Raw genomic sequence first — 18,876 nt, 5'->3', positions numbered from 1 at the left:
TGGGCTTTGTGTGGAGTATTGAGGCATTATGGTCTAATGCAGTGTAAAACGATCAGATGTGACCATAGTAAGGAAATAGTGAGCTTCACTAAGGTTTGCAGCAGTCAAGATGGGGGAGGGGACATGATGCCTTCTGTTTTAGAGGCAATGCACATTCTTTCCCCCCACAGTTCACAAGGCAGCACTACGTTAAGCAGCATATGGAATTGTATTTGATTTCATATACAGTAGTATGCTACAATACAGAAGAATCTAATTACATAGATGTACACTGTGTGCCCAGTGTTAGTTGACACATACATCTAAGGTTCATCCAGGAATATCGAAGTGAATGGGTGGATACAGACAAAGACCTTATTTTGCATTGGATATGTCCCCATATAAGGGATGTGTGATTTGCGCAATGAAGCCCATTGCAGACTCAGCCTCAGTGTATCCTCAACCTCAGTGTAGACTCAGCCTCAATGCATCCTCATCCTCAGTGAATTCTCAACCTCAGTGCATCCTAATCTCAGTGCATCCTAATCTTAGGGTAAAGTCAGCCTCCGTGCAGACTCAGTCTCTGTGTATCCTCAACATCAGTGCAGACTCAGCCTCAGTGCACCCCAATCTCAGGGTAGAGTCAGCCTCAGTGCATCCTCAGCCTGCGTACTCCCTCAGCCTCAGTGCATCCTCAGCCTTGGCGCATCCTTAACCTCAGTGCAGACTCAGCCTCTGTGCTCCCTCAGCCTCAGTGCAGCTTCAGCCTCAGTGTAGACTCAGCCTCAGTTCTCCCCCAGCCTCATTGCTCCCTCAGCCTCAGTGCAGCTTCAGCCTCGGTGTACACTCAGCCTCAGTTCTACCCCAGCCTCATTGCTCCCTCAGCCTCAGTGCAGACTCAGCCTCATTGCTCCCTCAGCCTAAGCGCAGACTCAGCCTCAGGGCTCCCTCAGCCTCAGTGCAGACTCAGCCTCAGGGCTCCCTCAGCCTCAGTGCAGACTCAGCCTCATTGCTCCCTCAGCCTCAGTGCAGACTCAGCCTCAGTGCTCCCTCAGCCTCAGTGCAGACTCAGCCTCAGTGCTCCCTCAGCCTCAGTGCAGACTCAGCCTCAGTGCTCCCTCAGCCTCAGTGCAGACTCAGCCTCAGTTCTCCCTCAGCATCAGTGCTCCCTCAGCCTCAGTGCACCCGCAGCCTTAGTGCAACTCTCAGTCTCACTGTACTCTTTGTCTCAGTGCTCCCCCAGCCTCAGTGCACCCTTATTCTCAGTGCTCCCTCAACTTTAGCGCTCTCCTAGCCTCAGTGCACCCTCATCTTCAGTGCTCCCCCAGTCTCAGTGCATACTCAGCCTCAGAGTACCCTCAGCCTCAGTGCTCTCCGAGTCTCAGTGCTCCCTCAGTCTCAGTGCACCCTCAGCCTCAGTGCTCCTTCAGCCTCAGTGCTCACCCAGCCTCAGTGCTCTCAGCCTCAGTGCTCCTTCAGCCTCAGTGCTCACCCAGCCTCAGTGCTCACTCAGCCTCAGTGCACCCTCAGCCTCAGTGCTCCTTCAGCCTCAGTGCTCACCCAGCCTCAGTGCTCACTCAGCCTCAGTGCTCCTTCAGCCTCAGTGCTCACCCAGCCTCAGTGCTCACTCAGCCTCAGTGCTTTCTCTGCCTCAGTGCTCCCCCAGCCTTAGTGTTCCTTCAGCCTCAGTGTTCCTTCAGCCTCAGTTCTTCCTCAGCCTCAGTGCTCCCCCGGCATGGCTCTGGAGGAGGCAGATGTGTAGAAAGCCTGAGTTCCACTGCACATTACATGCCTCTATGAAGCTAGAGCAAGTGACGATCTGTTGCTTCCCTTGAGATGGCTACAAAGAAAAGGGCCCATAGTCTCAGCTTGTCAATTTCCCCATGTGATCACATGACCAGCACCTCCCTGCTTAAGGATGGGGATAGATCTCCACGTCAGCTTACGTCTTCAAATTTCTACTTCACGGATCTGCTTCAAAGAGGCAGCTGCATTAGAGAATCATGTTAAGCTCAGCTAATGCGGACAGCCCGAGGTAGCCTAATGATGGATTTTGATGAGCGTGTTCCTTGTTCCTCTAACATGTACTTGCCAAGTTGCACTTACTACGTCTCGGGTCCTGATTTCTCCAGCCTTCCTTCCTTTTTACCCCAGACCCCATCTTCTCGTCCAATGCCCTACTCCTACTCCTCCAACCTAGCCCAGGTGCAGCCAGTGAGAGAGGTTACCTTCAGGGAGTATGCCATTGACACTTCATCTAAGTGGCACCCCAGGAGCAATCTGCCCCACTGCTACTCAGCTGATGACATTATGCACAGAGACTGCACGGGCACAACTGCCATGGGAAACAGCGCGAATGTCTACCACCCAAATGCCAACGTGCCCTCCAATTTCTACAGCACTGTGGGCAGGAATGGGGTGCTACCACAAGCCTTTGATCAGTTCTTTGAGACTGCCTATGGCAGCCCGGATAATAGCAGCCAGCAACCCTCGGATTATTCTGTGGACAAACACTGCGACAAAATGCCAGGAGCCTCTGCCACAACTTCAAGTTCGGAGCCCTGCAGGGAGACAGAAGAGAAGGAGAGGAGGACGGAGAGCAGCAGCAGCCACAGCAGCTCCCACTCATCTTCCGGCAACAATGAGGACAAAGCCAATGTGTCCAGTACGTATGAGAGCAGCGCCTGCCTTGCCTGTCGCACCGCCTGTATCTAGCGCAGCGCTGTTAAACTTTTATATGCTGTTTTATAAGCGTATAAGCTTTATGGAGGCCTTTAGATTTCCCTCAACAAAACTTTCTTATAAAAGGCAAGATCACGTGTTTAGCACTGAAATTGGCCGTGAAATAGCAGCGACCAATAGATGCCTTAAGACAATCCTTCCCCCTTTTCCCCTTTTAAAACTCTGAGGTCGGTTTGTAGAGAATATAGTGAGTAAAGAATGTGCTCCAATAAAATTACAGAGTAACCCTGCATGGCTTAATATCATGGTCTGCCAGCAGGAATTCCCTGCCACAATGAGAGCAAAGATAGACACACAGGTGTTGCTGGGGCATGCGGCAAAACAATGTGCGACAAAACAATGTGCGATGGGCATCAAGCACACTAATGCAGGGTGCCAAATACCAGCCAGCACTGTGGCATTGATTTCATGGAGCAAGGCTTGGAATTTGTGGACTTAAATATGGTGGTGGGTGATAGGATATACCCAGCTGAAGGGGTAACACATAGATGATTCCTTCAATTGTACTTTACGCTGTTTTCCAAATATATTTCTAATGTTGCTTTTGTATTTGTTATTTTTCTTGTTCATGTTTCCATTTATTAAGAAAAAAAAAAGTAGTTGAATACTGTAGTATGTATCAATGCTCTACAACAATACTTGTAATTACTTGAAATATCTATCTATCTATCTATCTATCTATCTATCTATCTATCTATCTATCCACCTATTGTGTACAGTTAGAACACTTATATATACATACAAACATATATATATTACATTTATATATACACATATAATATAATTTTTACATATGAATGCTTCTATCTATTTATCTATCTAATTGTGTACAATTAGAAAAAATATACAACTTTGCCACATCTGATGGGCTAATACAGTCCTCATATTTTTTTTTTCACAATTAGACTGCTGCCTGCCTTTCTTTTTCTATCTATCTATCTATCTATCTATCTATCTATCTATCCACCTATGGTGTACAGTTAGAAAAATATATATATTATATTCATATACACACATATAATGTAATTTTAATATATGAACTCGCCCCTCTCTCTCTTATCTATCTATCTATCTCTCTCTCTATCTATCTATCTATCTATCTATCTATCTATCTATCATCTATCTAGAAAAAAATAACATTGAAAGCAGCACTAGCAAACAATGAAGTAATACGGGTGCCAACCCTTCCAAGCATAGACCAATCTTCCAAATAATAAAAAAAAAAAATGGGCTATTAAATCACATTTTCTACTTTTTCCCTAAATGGTGTGCTGCCTTCATTTTTTTTTATATGTAATTTTAGTATGTGAACTGTGTCCCTCAAATCTATCTATCTATCTATCTATCTATCTATCTATCTATCTATCTATCTATCTATCTATCTATCTATCTATCTATCTATCTAGCCATCTATCTATTGAACATCATGCACACAGAGCAATCAGTACCTTGCAGATTTTTTGCCCTGGATTGCCTGCAGTACTGTTAGGTATCCTCAGCCCTCGGGCTTCAGTCATGCTGTAAATGACTATCTTTGAAAGACTGATACATCTGTAACAATACAGTTTTTATTTTTGCTCCACAGGTGGCCAGCGTACCCGTAAAAAGAGGTGTCCTTATACCAAATATCAAATTAGGGAACTGGAAAGGGAATTTTTCTTCAGTGTCTATATAAACAAAGAAAAAAGGCTACAATTATCACGAATGCTCAATTTAACCGACCGACAAGTCAAGATCTGGTTTCAGAATAGGAGGATGAAAGAGAAAAAAATTAACAGGGACCGACTGCAGTATTACTCCGCTAACCCTCTGTTATGAGAGTACCAGCATTTCCCGGATCTATGGCGGTTGGTATGTGGATTTCTGTCAGAACTCTAGGAAGTGGAAGCCTTCCTTATGGAGTGTAATGCCTCTTGTATCCGGCGAGGATAAGAGTTGTAGTACTGTCTCCATTTCCTGTGCTTGGATGCAGCAGGCATCAGAAAAAAAAAATAACACAAACATTTCTATATGTAAATGTAACAGGACAAAGAGTATTACAAGTAACATTTGGTACGGATTTAAAGGACCAATTTGATTTAACAGTTCGGTTATAATGCCCTAATACCTTTGGATGATCTACAAGTTTTCTATGTGTTTAGCATTCTTTTTCATATATAACACCACGCCCATACAGCTCCAGATACTCTCACACTTGCATTAAACAAAATGAAAATTGGGGGGAAAAAATAAAGTCACTTGTATTTCTATAGTTTAATTTCAAAGCGTCCTGCTGTCTCCCCTGTTCTTATCCTTATTGATCAGTTTACATATGTGGTCTATGAGACATGCACTTTGATTGCTAATATCAATCCCTGTCTGTGACTATCCTGTGGAAAGCCACAGTTACAAATCAGACAACTTCTATCTATAGTAATGAACCTGTTTAAATGAGCAGCCAAGACAATGATGAAACCACCACAGAGAGGAAATAATCAATAATCTGCATAGTATATCTTATCCTTCTTCATACCAAATACAGTCAGATTAATTATTTTACTCTGAATTGATGTGACCAGGCTATAGTTTATGTCAGAAGAAATCTCATTTAAATATATAAATATATATAAGACCTAAAAGAACCAAAGTTATTAAAAGTGATTATATTTGAAATGATATATGAGTTTATGGTACATGATAATCTATTTGTACTTTATCCGTTTGAATGTATACTTCATATGTTTTACTAAAAAAAAAGAAAAAGAAATTGTAAATAAATGTCATTTGGTATTTGGTTGAGACGCCTTTTTACACATCTGTTCTGGTGATTTTTACATTTTGCTACAGATGACTTGTTTAACGTTGGTTTTGTCACTTCTTCAGCATTTATGAAGTTTACTGGGGAAGGGGTGGGGTGAATGAAAATCTTTGGCACAGAGGTCCCTATATGTCATTGTTTCTTCACAGATGAATATTTTATATGTATATAGCGTTTGTTCGATGCAGATCTTAGTGGGTTGCATGTTCACAGCAAGAGAGCGCACAAGTCAAATAAACCTTGTTGAATTGTTTCATTTGTGTTGGCTTTTTTTACCTAGATTTCAATTTGCACCTGCAATGCATGATTGATATGCTGCAGATTAAATACAATATTAGAATTTTCTCATCCTCATTAGATTTCCTCAGTAAATGCTGCTGATTGTGCAGTCTCAGCAAGAAGAAGGTCACTGATTGAGAACTATTGATTGGGAGATGGATCCCTTGTCTTGTCCATGATGATTGTGGTGACATAATCCATTATAGGGGTCTTGTTTGGGTAATGCAAGTTTTCAAACCTCTATTTCGTGTATTACCTGAGTAACTTGGGTTCAACTGGTTACTAGCTACAATTATACTATTTATGACAGCTAATGAACAACAGGCAAGGAATTTTATTTTATTGTTTTTTATTTTTATTATTATTTTCATATTACATTGGATTTTTCCCACTTTATTCATTATTTTCTAGTACCTTTTTGGCTTTGAACTTCTCTAGAGCTATTGTTGGACATCACACATAACCTTGAGAGGAATGTCTAGTATTCTGTGGTCTCCCTATTGTTTACAGAATTCTTTAGTGTTTATATTTTACTAAAAGAGAAATGTCAAACATTGCCCACCATGACGCATACCTCTATTTGTACAGCATTTAGTACTTTCTTTTATTATTTTATATGGGAAATTCAAGGAGGGCTACAAACATCAACATCATTCTAAAATAAGAAGTGTGAGTGATAATGTAGAAATGAGATAGCAAGAAGAATGTCAATGAGACGTTTACAGGATATTTCCTTTTTGGGTTAAATATTAACTAGCTTCTTTTACAAATGCTCCAGACCCTAGAGGCCTGCAGTTTATCCGCCAGAGTCTTTGGTCTGACCCAATAAAAGAACATGCTCACTGTTGCTAAGGTAATTTGGTAATAAAACGTGTCTGTGATTTGTGATTTGCATATTTGGAATGTGAGGCTATAAACTAAACACAGGATAAGCAGCCATTTCTCAGAAAATAGTAATATCAGTACTATCCAACAGTTGCTTCAATGGACATTGTACATGCCTTTATTAGAATTCAGCAAAGCTTCTGCAAAGCCACTATGTGACCACCAGATGGCGCTGCGCCGATCAATGTCAAAGCCGCTGTGCTGAGGGAAGCCAATACTAAGGTATTGGCCTTTTGTTCTTTGCTGATCAAGCGAGGAGACTCTTCAGACATTTTTTTGTGTCTTTAGGAGGAAAGTCTGCCAGTCACTAGTTGATTAAAACAAGCTGCTTGTTTGGAAAATGCAAAAAAAAAATCTGAAAAATATCACTATTATGATGGATGAGGGAGATATGGTGAGCAATTGGGTGGGCACTGTATTCAGGATGAGCTCAATCGAGATACACACATATATATATATATATATATATATATATATATATATATATATATATATCCATGTGTGTGTGTGTATATATATATATATATATATGTGTGTGTGTTATATATACATATATATACACATCTTAGATAGATAGATAGATAGATAGATAGATAGATAGATAGATAGATAGATAGATAGATAGATAGATAGATAGATAGATAGATGAAGAAACTTATGTACGTTCATAGATACATTTTCCAAATTCCACAATGCAGATGAACATGTGAAATGTATGCTGGCGTTTACAATCTATTGAATGGTATGCAAAACAGATGTTATGAGAAAAAAAATAGAGAAATGAAAAAAAAAATATATATATATAATAGAATAAAAGATAAACTTTTGAGTTTGTAGTTATATAAATAACTAAATATCTTGCTGAACAATCCAATTCCAATTTTTCACATTTCCAAGAAACTGTAAGCTCAAATTATTTATTTCACAATGCTTTAACATCACATTTATATATCAGCAGGTTTGGAAAGCAATACATTTCCCAAATACATCCGCATTTGGCCCAAGTTTTAAATAGTTAATAAAGGTTGCAAAGATTTCTCATGTTTACTTTCTCAATAATTTCCTGTAATGTTACAGTAATATCATGTGTGATGCATCCTTGCATAGTTCACGCCATTCACTGTTATGACAATCTCCTAGTGATTACATTTCTTGATAACATTCTGGACACAGAGTTTAAGATTAAGTATTTCTTTAAAGTTGATCCAAAATAATGTATAAATATTGTAAAAGAGCCAATAACTACACGACCAGTATTGTCTCACACTCTATGAAGTATTAAAAATAAATGCAATAGGATAATTAATGGCAAATATTAAACAGAAATATGTGTGTTGATAACATTTTAACTGGCCTCCAAGGCGACATTGTGTTAAGTTGCTATACATTTGACATTTAGTTATAAACTTTATAAATTATCACCTTAAATTGATGCATACTTATATTTGGAGTATGTAGTATTTATTTCTACAACCTCAAAGCTGCATACTATACACTATGGGGCCGTTACCTCAACCTCCAAGTCCATGTATTCCAAATCAGTGTAGTCTAGTGTATGAATTTTGAAAGTTTAATCCTGTCCCCACTAAAATATAAAGTCTGCATTAATTTAATTTTTTTTGTTATTTATGCAGTTGAAGCTGCTAAAAGAAATAATAAAGTATAATATTTCCATTGACTAGCATTTCCAAACGATGGAGACACACGTGTATCCTTCATAACTCATCAATAATACATACATCAGTGAATTATTTAATCATCATTGAGACATAACCGGCATGAGACGTGGACTAATACATGTTCAATAATGTTCTATCTACTTTTATCCATCTATCTCTCTATCTATCTAGCTAATCATCTATCTACTATTATCTATCTGTCTACCTATCTAATCATCTATTTATCTATATATCTCTATCTTTCTATCTATCTATCTCTATCTCGACCTATCTATATACCTATGTATATATGTATCTATCCATTTATCCATCCATCCCTTAATTTATCTCCTTATCAATAGATGGAAAAAATGGTTAGATTGATATTTTCTGATGTAGTTATTTTGTGGCGATAGGGATATTGTTTTTCTGTAGTGGGGTATGGATTGGGATATTTTTCTTTGTAGGAGGTATTTGTCACTAAACTTGGCACCACATAGTCCTACATCTGATTCTAAGCACCACCTTGGATCCGGTCCAGAGGAAAATAAAAGTATTTGGCAACCGCACACATTCTTGACAGTTTACAGTTGTCAAATGAGAAAATAAGAACAAAGGCAACTTACAGACCAGGAAACCAATCATACAAACTGTGACATATGGATAGTGCATGTGGTGCATATATATATGTGTGTGTGTGTGTGTGTGTGTGTGTATGTATATGCCTAATTTTTCCTATTAATTTACATATATACATATATATATATACATTCATATAATATATATATCAGACGCACGTATGTGTCTCTGGATTGCATGTCCTATTGCTTATAGCTTGTTTGCTTTTTGTTGTAATCATTCTCTTTGGGGCATTTTTTGTTTACAGTCGAATTGTTTTGTATCCTTGGCTAAGTCTAGGGAGCCCTATTATGAGCACCAGGCTTCTCTCCTGCCACTGCTAGGGGAAAATCTCCATTCACATAAGATCTATTTATTCTTGAAAGGAGATTCCAGTCGGTATTTAAAAAGTAGTTTGGCACAAAGCAGCTTTTTTTCCCTCCTTTAAGCTCCAAACTGACCATTTATCGTTTATAGTTAAGATTTAAATGTGTTGTATTAGTCTTACTTGACTGAGCTTGATGATACTTAGTTTACTATTTGCCTTGCTTTTGTTGGTGATTAAAGTAAAGAATGGATCCCGCACAGCATTCAGCTATTAAACTTCATGAACTAGACGTGTGCCTGACTATAAAAGGCATCCACATCTCTCTGTATAAACACAAGTGCACTCATCCAATCTTCCATATCCACGTAAATCCCTCTATGATATTCCATCATACTAACACACAAGTCATGAATGATAATAATTGTGTCAAGCAGCTGCCCATTCACACAACAACACAACACACCAGTCATGAGACTTACTATTGAACATGGCCATTGAGACATCATGTGACAACACCTCTCGGATGGTGCTTCTCATCAAATAATCTCATTTTTTCAATTGGGCAAAATTGTATATTCCTTAAATATTAAATTAAGTACTTGACATGAATCTTCAATTCAACTGCTAGTGCTATTCCATTATTATAACTTAATGTAAAATGTAAAATTATTTATGTTTCTTTAAATTAACAATTACTATTACTTTTTTCTTATTATTACTTTATTTCTTATTTAGTTTCTCCATACAGCATTAACATACATCCGTGGTGTGATATCCCAGAATACTATGAATTACTACATAAATTAATACATATATAACTAATAAATTCTATCTAAGGATCACTGGACTAATCTGCAACTATTTAATACTTTAGGAGTATTTTCTCTTGTTTTTAATATTATCTCTACAACTGCTAAGGATGTTATTGCTGTTTTGTTTTTGTCGTTGTTATCAAATCCTTTAACATAAAGACTTAATCAGCAATTTGTAATTGTTATTTTTGTGTAATATATGTTGCATTATCCATGCTCCCTGTAGGGTATAGACTTTTTTTTTACAGAATACAGATTATGTTAATGGTGCTGATCTATTAATTCCATGTTTTCTAGCAATTCTGAGTGTGCATTGCAGAAGGCTGTATGCATATATAATAGGTGGTTTCATTGCTATTATAGAAAAAGATTTTACAAGGAGAAGTAAAGTGTTTTACTAGGGTGCAATAAGGAGGGGAGGCTTCTTGCATGCAGTGAGCATCCAGCAGTGCACAGACCTTGGAGAGGGCCCCTAGGCTTCCCATTCTTACAGAAACATCTGAACTCTGCTCATTTCATATGCCCTTCCCAGAAGAAAGCCACAAGTGGAGGCTAATAAAAATGTAGCCCAGAGTTTAAGAAGCAGATATTTTCCTTGTGCTTGTAGAGGCAGCCTGGGTCTTGCTCTAGTGTTGTCTACACAACGTCTGAAAGCCAAGGGTAAGTGCTCTGGGGATGGTTAAAATGCTGCACTGATTTACATACTAAATCAACTAATAAACCCTCTGATTCCTCTGACTTTGCACACCACATCCGATTCCACCAGTGCGGTTTGCAGAAAGTAATATTTTATCAAATCATCTCCATGTTTCCTTATAGCTTTATAAATAAATGGGACACAACATAGGTATATTAACAAAATGCCAGCACAGAACTGTAAACACTATTCACACAAGTAGTTTTATTCTGCTCAAAAACTCAAGGATGTTAGGACACCAGAACAAATAGGTTGTATATATACCGCCTCAAAATACACGTTGTATACAGCACCAAAAAAAAACATTATGGAACAATGCTCGCAGCTTATAGCATACAATTTTTTAAAAAATATATATTTTAAGTAATGTATTTCAGTACAGCAATATATCGATTATTACAATTGCTAATGTATCTCACATCTGTTTTATTTAAGTAGATGATGCAATGTTATATATTTTGTGGTATTAATGAAATGACCAAATCAATTTTTTTATTTCTCTTCCTAAATTCTGATCAGGAATCACTTTCATAATATAACAAATCACATATTTATATTCTGAAACCATCTTCCATTGTATAACTCACATCTAGATTTATGTAATGAAAGTATATCGTTTCATAGACAAAAAAAAAAAAAGAATAAATGAAAGTGAATAAATAATTATAGAAAACAACTAACCCATATAATATAATGCCATCTAGAACCCAAAACATAAACACTGTCACTGGATATTGGATTAAAAAAGGAGGCTTGTAGAAAAAAAAAGTTTATATACATTGATATTCTAAGGAAATAATAGTGTATGTTGGCGTAAAGGTGCAAATTGTTTAAATACTTCATAGGGAGATTGCTATATATATATATATATATATATATATATATATATATATATATATATATATATATATATATATATATATATATATATATATATATATATATATTGAGGTCGAGCTAAGATGAACCTTTGCATACGAAAGTGATCTGGGAGGGGTTGATGGCTGGGCTTGAGCTGTCATTGGCTGCATGCATTTGCAGTGGTGCAGGGCTATCTCTAATCATATTCAGCATGTTTTGCACAAGAAATGTCAGCCAGAAAGGAATATCTGCTCTCTTCGCCAAATTACCCCACAACAATGTCATGCTCGGAGAACCCGACTGCGAACTCCTTCCTGGTGGACTCCTTAATCAGTGCTGGCAGAGGAACAGAAGCTGGAGGCTACTACCAAAGCACAGGGGTCTACCTGCCACAGACTTCCGAGGTGTCTTATGGGTTGCAGAGCTGTGGACTTTTTCCCGTTTTGAGCAAAAGAAATGAAGGTGTTCCCCCCAGTAACACAGTCCCCATATCTCAAGGCTATGCTCCAGGGATGGATGTCTGGCTAGAAGCCTCCAGGTCCTGCAGAGTGGAGCAATCTGAAAGCCAAGCTGCCACCTCTTGCTCTTTCACACAGAACATTAAGGAGGAGAATTCCTATTGCCTCTATGACTCGGACAAATGTACTAAGACTTCTTCTCCAACTGACTTGTCCACTTTTCAAAGGGTTAACTCTGAAAGTAGCCCTGCTCATAATACCAGCTCTGTTCCAGTGCCAGGGTACTTCCGCCTCTCCCAGGCTTATGGCTCCTCCAAGGGTTATAGCGCTGCGCACATTGCTGCTCCCCAATTTGCTCCACAGCCCCAAGTTCGGTTTGAGCAGCCTTTATCCTTGTCATCAATGTCCGAAGAGCATGGCAGGAAAGACAGCGAGGAGTCGCCCCCTGCCAAACTCCCCAGTGCCGCCGCCCAGCACAGAGCAGATGAGGAGGCGCACACGTCTTCATCCGGGGCTGAGGATTCCTCTCCGGCTCCTTCTGACTGCAGCAAACACTCCCCAGAGAAAGAACCCGGAGGTGAGCTCTCACTCACACTCACTCTGCAATCACACCACAAAGGGCAGGGGCACTACACCAAAATTACAGAGGAAGCTCCTCTTTATTATCAGCCTTTGAACTATTTAATAATTGGGCGTGAGTCTGTCATAAACATCATGTCCATTCTCAACTTTACACCACATGCTGCTCCTCTGTGCTTTGTCTTGGAGGAAGCAGGAAGCCCCTATAAAATAACACTATTTATAGGGCCCATTACAGGCGCCAGAACATAGCAAAATATGACAGTAAATATCCCAGGTTACAAGTGTGATAACTAAATGTGTGGCGCTGCCTTCTGCTCACATAGCACAATGCCTTGCATCAATGCCTCTAGCCTGGGGTCTCTATTCTAGCAGGGGAACCACTACTTTTCTATCAGTTCCAACTATCAGGCTCACAAATTATGGAATTATGGATAAATGCGGGGTAAATCATTATTAAGAAGAGAAATATGATGCATAGAAAGTTATATTTCAAGCATCAAATTGATGAATGATAGATAGATAGATAGATAGATAGATAGATAGATAGATAGATAGATAGATAGATAAATAGATAGATAGATAGATAGATAGATAGAATGGATAAAACCAATTAAGACAAACTAGTATCAGTAGTATCAAACAAAACTAATAAACATACTGGATTTTGCAAATGTATGAATGCTGTTACCTATACTAATTGTATGATATTAACAAAAAATGCAATATTGAAATCCCCTATTATAAAACAGAAAGCTGTACATATAAATGTAGTATATAAATAAAATATAAATTGATAACAAAGATAAGGCAAGAACAATCATAAGCTTGAAAATATATAATCTCGTTTTATTTTGTTGGTTCAGAGAACTCGAAAGGTGACAACTGTGCCAACTGGTTAACAGCGAAGAGCGGCAGAAAGAAGAGATGTCCCTACACCAAGCACCAGACCCTGGAGCTGGAGAAGGAGTTTCTGTTCAACATGTACCTGACTCGAGAGCGTCGCCTAGAGATCAGCCGCAGTGTGCACCTCTCAGACAGGCAAGTCAAGATTTGGTTCCAGAACCGCAGGATGAAGCTCAAGAAAATGAACCGGGAAAACCGAATTCGGGAGCTCACAGCCAACTTCAATTTCTCTTGATGAGCTCCTCCATAGAGAGCCAGTACTTTTCTTCTTCAACAGTCACCTATATGGATTGCCAGAGCTGTACATTATGACCAGTATGTCCATCATCCACCCAGCCTTCTGGGTTAAAGCCATACTTGCACACGTCTTAAGAGCTTTTTTTTATTATAATAATAATTATTATTTTTTTATTTTTATTTTTTTTTAGACTCAGATTTTTTTTTTATTATGGCGGTTCCGCATTTATAAGTTGTATATTTACAGTCTTGTTCCTCCCTTTGTCTTGCATCCGGCATTGCATTTTGTGTTGTTCAAGGAAAAGGTGGATGAGGCACTAAAACACCGGTTTTCACATTTTATTGGGTAGAATGAAATGTTCCTTATTTCTCCAGGAAGAAGGAACTATTTCATTCCTCAATAAGGTCATAAAGACACATGAGGGCACTTGCAGGACTCAAATGATTCTTGAATGTAGTCTTGTCTGTGTAGAAAGAGGTTACATTTAGTAACAGCAGAAAAGCACATGGTCCATTATTAGTAGGTTCTCCTTCCTTGTGTACTTTCAATACACAATAGAAGTCTTGAAAAGTGGGAGCTTCTCATTCCTCAGATATACTGTGAATTTACATGCTTTAAGTAAGTACAGAATATGAACTTTATAGATTCAAATATGTGTAAATGTTTATTATTATTAAAGGCCAATGTTTCTTCTTGATCCATGGACACATGACCATTATTAACCAGAACATATGCTGCTGTGTGCGATCAGGCCATGTTATATGTTTTCAGTGAAGAATCAAATAAAAGAAAATGAATCCTTGGTAATTTTCTTCTTCTCATTGTGTGGCTGTTTACATTTATTTTATCCTGTCAAGAACTTTTACAACAGCAGAAGTTGCTTAACACCCCCCCCCCCCCCCCTACAATTACTATAGGAAACCATTTAAATATTACCTAGACAGTCGTAATTTGTTTGAGCTATATAGCAATGGTGCTGGAAGCTTTGTCGGCTTTTGTTCACTTTTATGACTTGATAGTATATCTGGATTGTTGCAGAGTAGAGCAGAGCTTTCAGTTCAGCAAGGAGCAGCTTAGACAGAAGAAGCAGCTAACATAGAAGGACATGGGATTGGGTTTATTTAACCTGAAAAGCAAGAAGCTATTTCTCTTCCATCCGGAATAACATAGCAGTGGACAAAAGGGACATTGAGGAAAGCCCAAGGTGAGGCCAAGCGCAATTTGTGCGCAATTGCGCAATGCGTATTGTTTGGCGCATGTGTGTCCCCTATGCAATATATAAAAAATCATTTCACTTTAATACTTGATTAGCGACACACACACACACACACACACACACACACACACACACACACACACACACACACACACACACACACATATTTTCACAGTTCCATCCCATGTTATATTGTTTCCATTCTGGTCTCAATAACTCGTTTGAAATAATTTTATGATTTTTTTTTGCATTACTAATCAAATATTGGAGCGTGCAGGGCGCAGTGATTGCACGCTATTGTGCCAATTTCCACTGTGTCTGTGATTTCTTCTTTATAGCGGATCCTCTTCTAGAAGCTTGGAGGTCGCCAATCATAAGATTTTAGAACACAACTGGAGTGTGATTTAGGTAGTTTCATGTTGTTGGGGCTCCACCTTTCTCTCGACAACAAGGAACTGCCTTAGTCACATCAGTGCATATCGTCCCCCCATGTCATATGGAACATAGGAATAAAATACAATATGGAACATGGAACTTGGAAGCGATATGGAACTGGAACCTAAGATCAACATGTGATATGTGTCATAAGATTAATAATATGTAGCATGAATTATAGGATTAATAGGATTATTGTGTGATATGCAACACAGGTTGTTGAATTTCTGTGACATATAGAGCATGGGATTAATCACAAAGGAGCACAGAGCTACAACATTATATAGACATGTAACAATAATATACATAGGTAATATGCTACGATGCATACAGGCCTACAATGTATTTGATGCTGCAGTTAAGAAGGCGCAAAGAATATATTACATAACATGATCTGCCATTGTATGAATCTCTGAATCATCATACGCATCATAAGATTTGTGATTGATGATTTTAATGATAGTATAGGTGTACTATGTGTACACAGTTATTACACCGCACATGGTGGTTATGCTATTAATTAGAACACTACATGAATATTAGCAATTGTATATGAGGTGACATACATGTTATAATAGAGATTTATTGTAAGTGGTCTTATAATACATAGGATAAACATTATTGGGGTTTACAAAGGGGAGAAATGCTGGTGAGGCGGCTCCAATAATGCTTTCCAGCACACAAGGCCTAGGTTACGATCATTATTACAATCAGCCCATAGTCTCACATTCCTGAGAGCCTCCCCACCAGCAGCAGCACAGCCCGGGAGAAAGCAGACTGCTCTCCAAATACACCAGACAGCAATCTAGACTGGGGGCCATCATCTGCCTTATTGCAGGGCTATTTACAAACATCCCCCATACACATTTCCAGCTTTATTTTCTACCACAGGTTGCAGTTAACAGGAAATTGGCAAAAAGGAAACGTGACGGATCATTCACCTTCAATTTTGCTGAAAGTATATAAAGTTTTTAATTCTTGCCTTATAGTGACTAACAGACTGGTATATATATATATATATATATATATATATATATATATATATATATATATATATATTTATATTATAATATTACTATTTTACTATGACTATATATATACATATATATGAGAGTGTGAGTTCAAATTCAAAATGGAGCTATTTATGGTTGGAGAAAAGGAAAACGAGCTGAAAGACAAATCCTTAAAAGACGTCAAAACTAAAATGCATTTTTGTATGTGTGTGTATACATATAAACACACATGCGTGCACACACACACATGCGTGTTTCATCTATATACCTATCTACAATCCATATATTTAAAAATAGTGAAAGTGTAAGGATCCCTTATTCACCAACACACCAATTGCGTTTCAGCTCTCTCTATGGAGCCTTTCTCAAGCAGATGTGCTGCCTCCTTTTTTGGATTATTATATCCTGGTCAGCAAGCTTTGCCAGTTTCCTTGGTGGAGATTTGCACCCATTTATGCAGTGCTGCTGTTTTTGTGGAGTATACAAATGTATATAAATATATATATAATTGTGTGTGTATGTACAATATATATATACACAGAAATATATATATATATATATATATATATATATATATATATATATATATATATACACGCACACATATGAATATATATATATATATTTATTTATTAAGCAGTATTCCATAGTCATTACTAATAATATTATAATGGGAATAATAGTATCTGCCCAATAAACCTCATTCCCATTCTCAATCATTGTTGTTGTTTTTCTACATTCCATTGTTATGGTCACATACTGCGGTGCTTCTATCTATCTATCTATCTATCTATTTGTCTCACAATTGTCTTCTTGATAATGTACCTAGTTTAGAAATGTACATTTAATTTGAAATACAAATAATTAATACAGCATAAAAACTGAACAGTTATACAAAATATGAAAATAGTAATTATTATTATTTATTATTTTTTTGTTACTTTTTTTAATCAATTATTGAATCCATCTGGTTATTTCCTAGGTTTAATGATCGAACTAAACCTATTTTTAACCCCTAGATACCCATTGACATTGTTTTTCCTATTTACACTATAATCATATTTTTAGAAGTAAAAGATTTATTGCTGTAGGTATATATATATATATTTACCTTCATAATGGATCAAAATACTTGAGAGAGCATTATCAACAGTCTCAGATTGATCTTACCTTTGGGGCATATTTTTGTTTCGGGAAGTATAATTACTGGTTGTGGACAGTGGAGAAGATTTGTGCTTTATGGAAGTATTATATTTCTTTTTTTCTAAAATGTATCTTCTTTGGACGACAGGATAGTCCTATAATAATAGTACACACGAAGAAAAATAGATATCTATCTAGAATCTAATCTTCAAATATGGTATTAGATAGATAGATAGATAGATAGATAGATAGATAGATAGATAGATAGATAGATAGATAGATAGATAGATAGATAGATAAGACATAATGCTGGACTCATAACAATGGACTTGATCTAATGCTTGTGCTGTTCATCTGAAACAATGTAACCATCCGCCATTACCATTTTATCATTATTTCACCTTTCTTTATGTTGATTTCCCAGCTACACAATTACTATAACTGATACTGTTCAGATTATGAATTTACGAACCTTATCACATTTCTACAAACCGTAATAAAGGTTTCATGCATGTAGAACAATTGTTCTCACGAATCCACGCCCTAATTTTCCTTCCTCAGTGTGTTCTCTACCCTCACTTGTGGTCTGTTTTATTAACGTTACTTTATTGCACCGGATTACCCTGTAAATCTTTCCTACCCAGTTCCTCACAAAGACTGAAGTTGTAGTCAGGTATAGTTCAAAATCTGTTAGAGGAATAAACAACAATATTATAATATTTATTATTTTACAAATTATACTAATAATAATAATAACTGTGAGGATATTCCTTTGTCTCGACCAGTATTCCTAACAGTGAGTCTTCCTAAAATTATTATTATCGTTTTTAATATTTAGATGATAATATCAATGAAAATAATGGTAGAAGTGTTCAGTAATTGTTCCCTTTGTTTAGGGTTTATATACCACATTCTTCCGAATCAGATGTAAATGATTCGCATGTAGGGGTGAATGTGAATATACCTGTAAATACTGACTGCTGTGTGGGTAATATACTGCCCTGTGGAATATAAAATATACTAATTTATAAACATCAATTCTAGAGGAAAGTAGAGGAGGAATAGACGCTTTCTTTCTGAGTGCTGTTGTGCATTCTCAGGATTAGGCTGATTGCCCTATTTGCAGGCAGTCTGTGTGTGTCTAGAACAGCACTATGGAGACTTATTAGAGATTTGCATTTTACTGCAGCTTCTGGCTGGATCTATACCACTTTACTATTCCCTTCCTAAGC

General features: G+C 37.5%; 2 protein-coding genes across 2 annotated transcripts; both read left to right on the top strand.

The window, feature by feature from the left end:
* Positions 1-1,942: 1,942 nt before the first annotated feature.
* Positions 1,943-5,738, top strand: HOXA11 (homeobox A11). The gene is made up of 2 exons (XM_073676563.1): positions 1,943-2,644; positions 4,307-5,738. Exons 1-2 carry the CDS (start codon positions 1,999-2,001, stop codon positions 4,537-4,539), a joined length of 879 nt encoding a protein of 292 aa, XP_073532664.1. The 5' UTR covers positions 1,943-1,998; the 3' UTR covers positions 4,540-5,738.
* Positions 5,739-11,829: 6,091 nt separating this feature from the next.
* HOXA10 (homeobox A10) lies at positions 11,830-14,605 on the top strand. The gene is made up of 2 exons (XM_073676562.1): positions 11,830-12,691; positions 13,560-14,605. The coding sequence occupies exons 1-2, from the start codon at positions 11,884-11,886 to the stop codon at positions 13,832-13,834; spliced, it is 1,083 nt and encodes a 360-aa protein (XP_073532663.1). The 5' UTR covers positions 11,830-11,883; the 3' UTR covers positions 13,835-14,605.
* The last annotated feature ends 4,271 nt before the right edge of the window (positions 14,606-18,876 follow it).

The sequence above is a fragment of the Phyllobates terribilis genome, unplaced genomic scaffold (assembly GCF_046119375.1).
Source record: "Phyllobates terribilis strain yellow unplaced genomic scaffold, ASM4611937v1 Scaffold_4__5_contigs__length_816908805, whole genome shotgun sequence".
Lineage (NCBI taxonomy): Eukaryota > Metazoa > Chordata > Amphibia > Anura > Dendrobatidae > Phyllobates > Phyllobates terribilis.
This window is presented reverse-complemented; position numbering and strand designations above follow the sequence as displayed.

What these genes read in the sequence shown, in the direction of transcription:
- HOXA11 (XM_073676563.1), top strand. Translation starts at nt 1,999, where the DNA reads ATGCGGACAGCCCGAGGTAGCCTAATGATGGATTTTGATGAGCGTGTT. An exon ending in GGACAAAGCCAATGTGTCCA is followed by an intron (nt 2,645 to 4,306) that starts GTACGTATGAGA and finishes TTTGCTCCACAG; the next exon opens with GTGGCCAGCGTACCCGTAAA.
- HOXA10 (XM_073676562.1), top strand. Translation starts at nt 11,884, where the DNA reads ATGTCAGCCAGAAAGGAATATCTGCTCTCTTCGCCAAATTACCCCACA. An exon ending in CCCAGAGAAAGAACCCGGAG is followed by an intron (nt 12,692 to 13,559) that starts GTGAGCTCTCAC and finishes TTGTTGGTTCAG; the next exon opens with AGAACTCGAAAGGTGACAAC.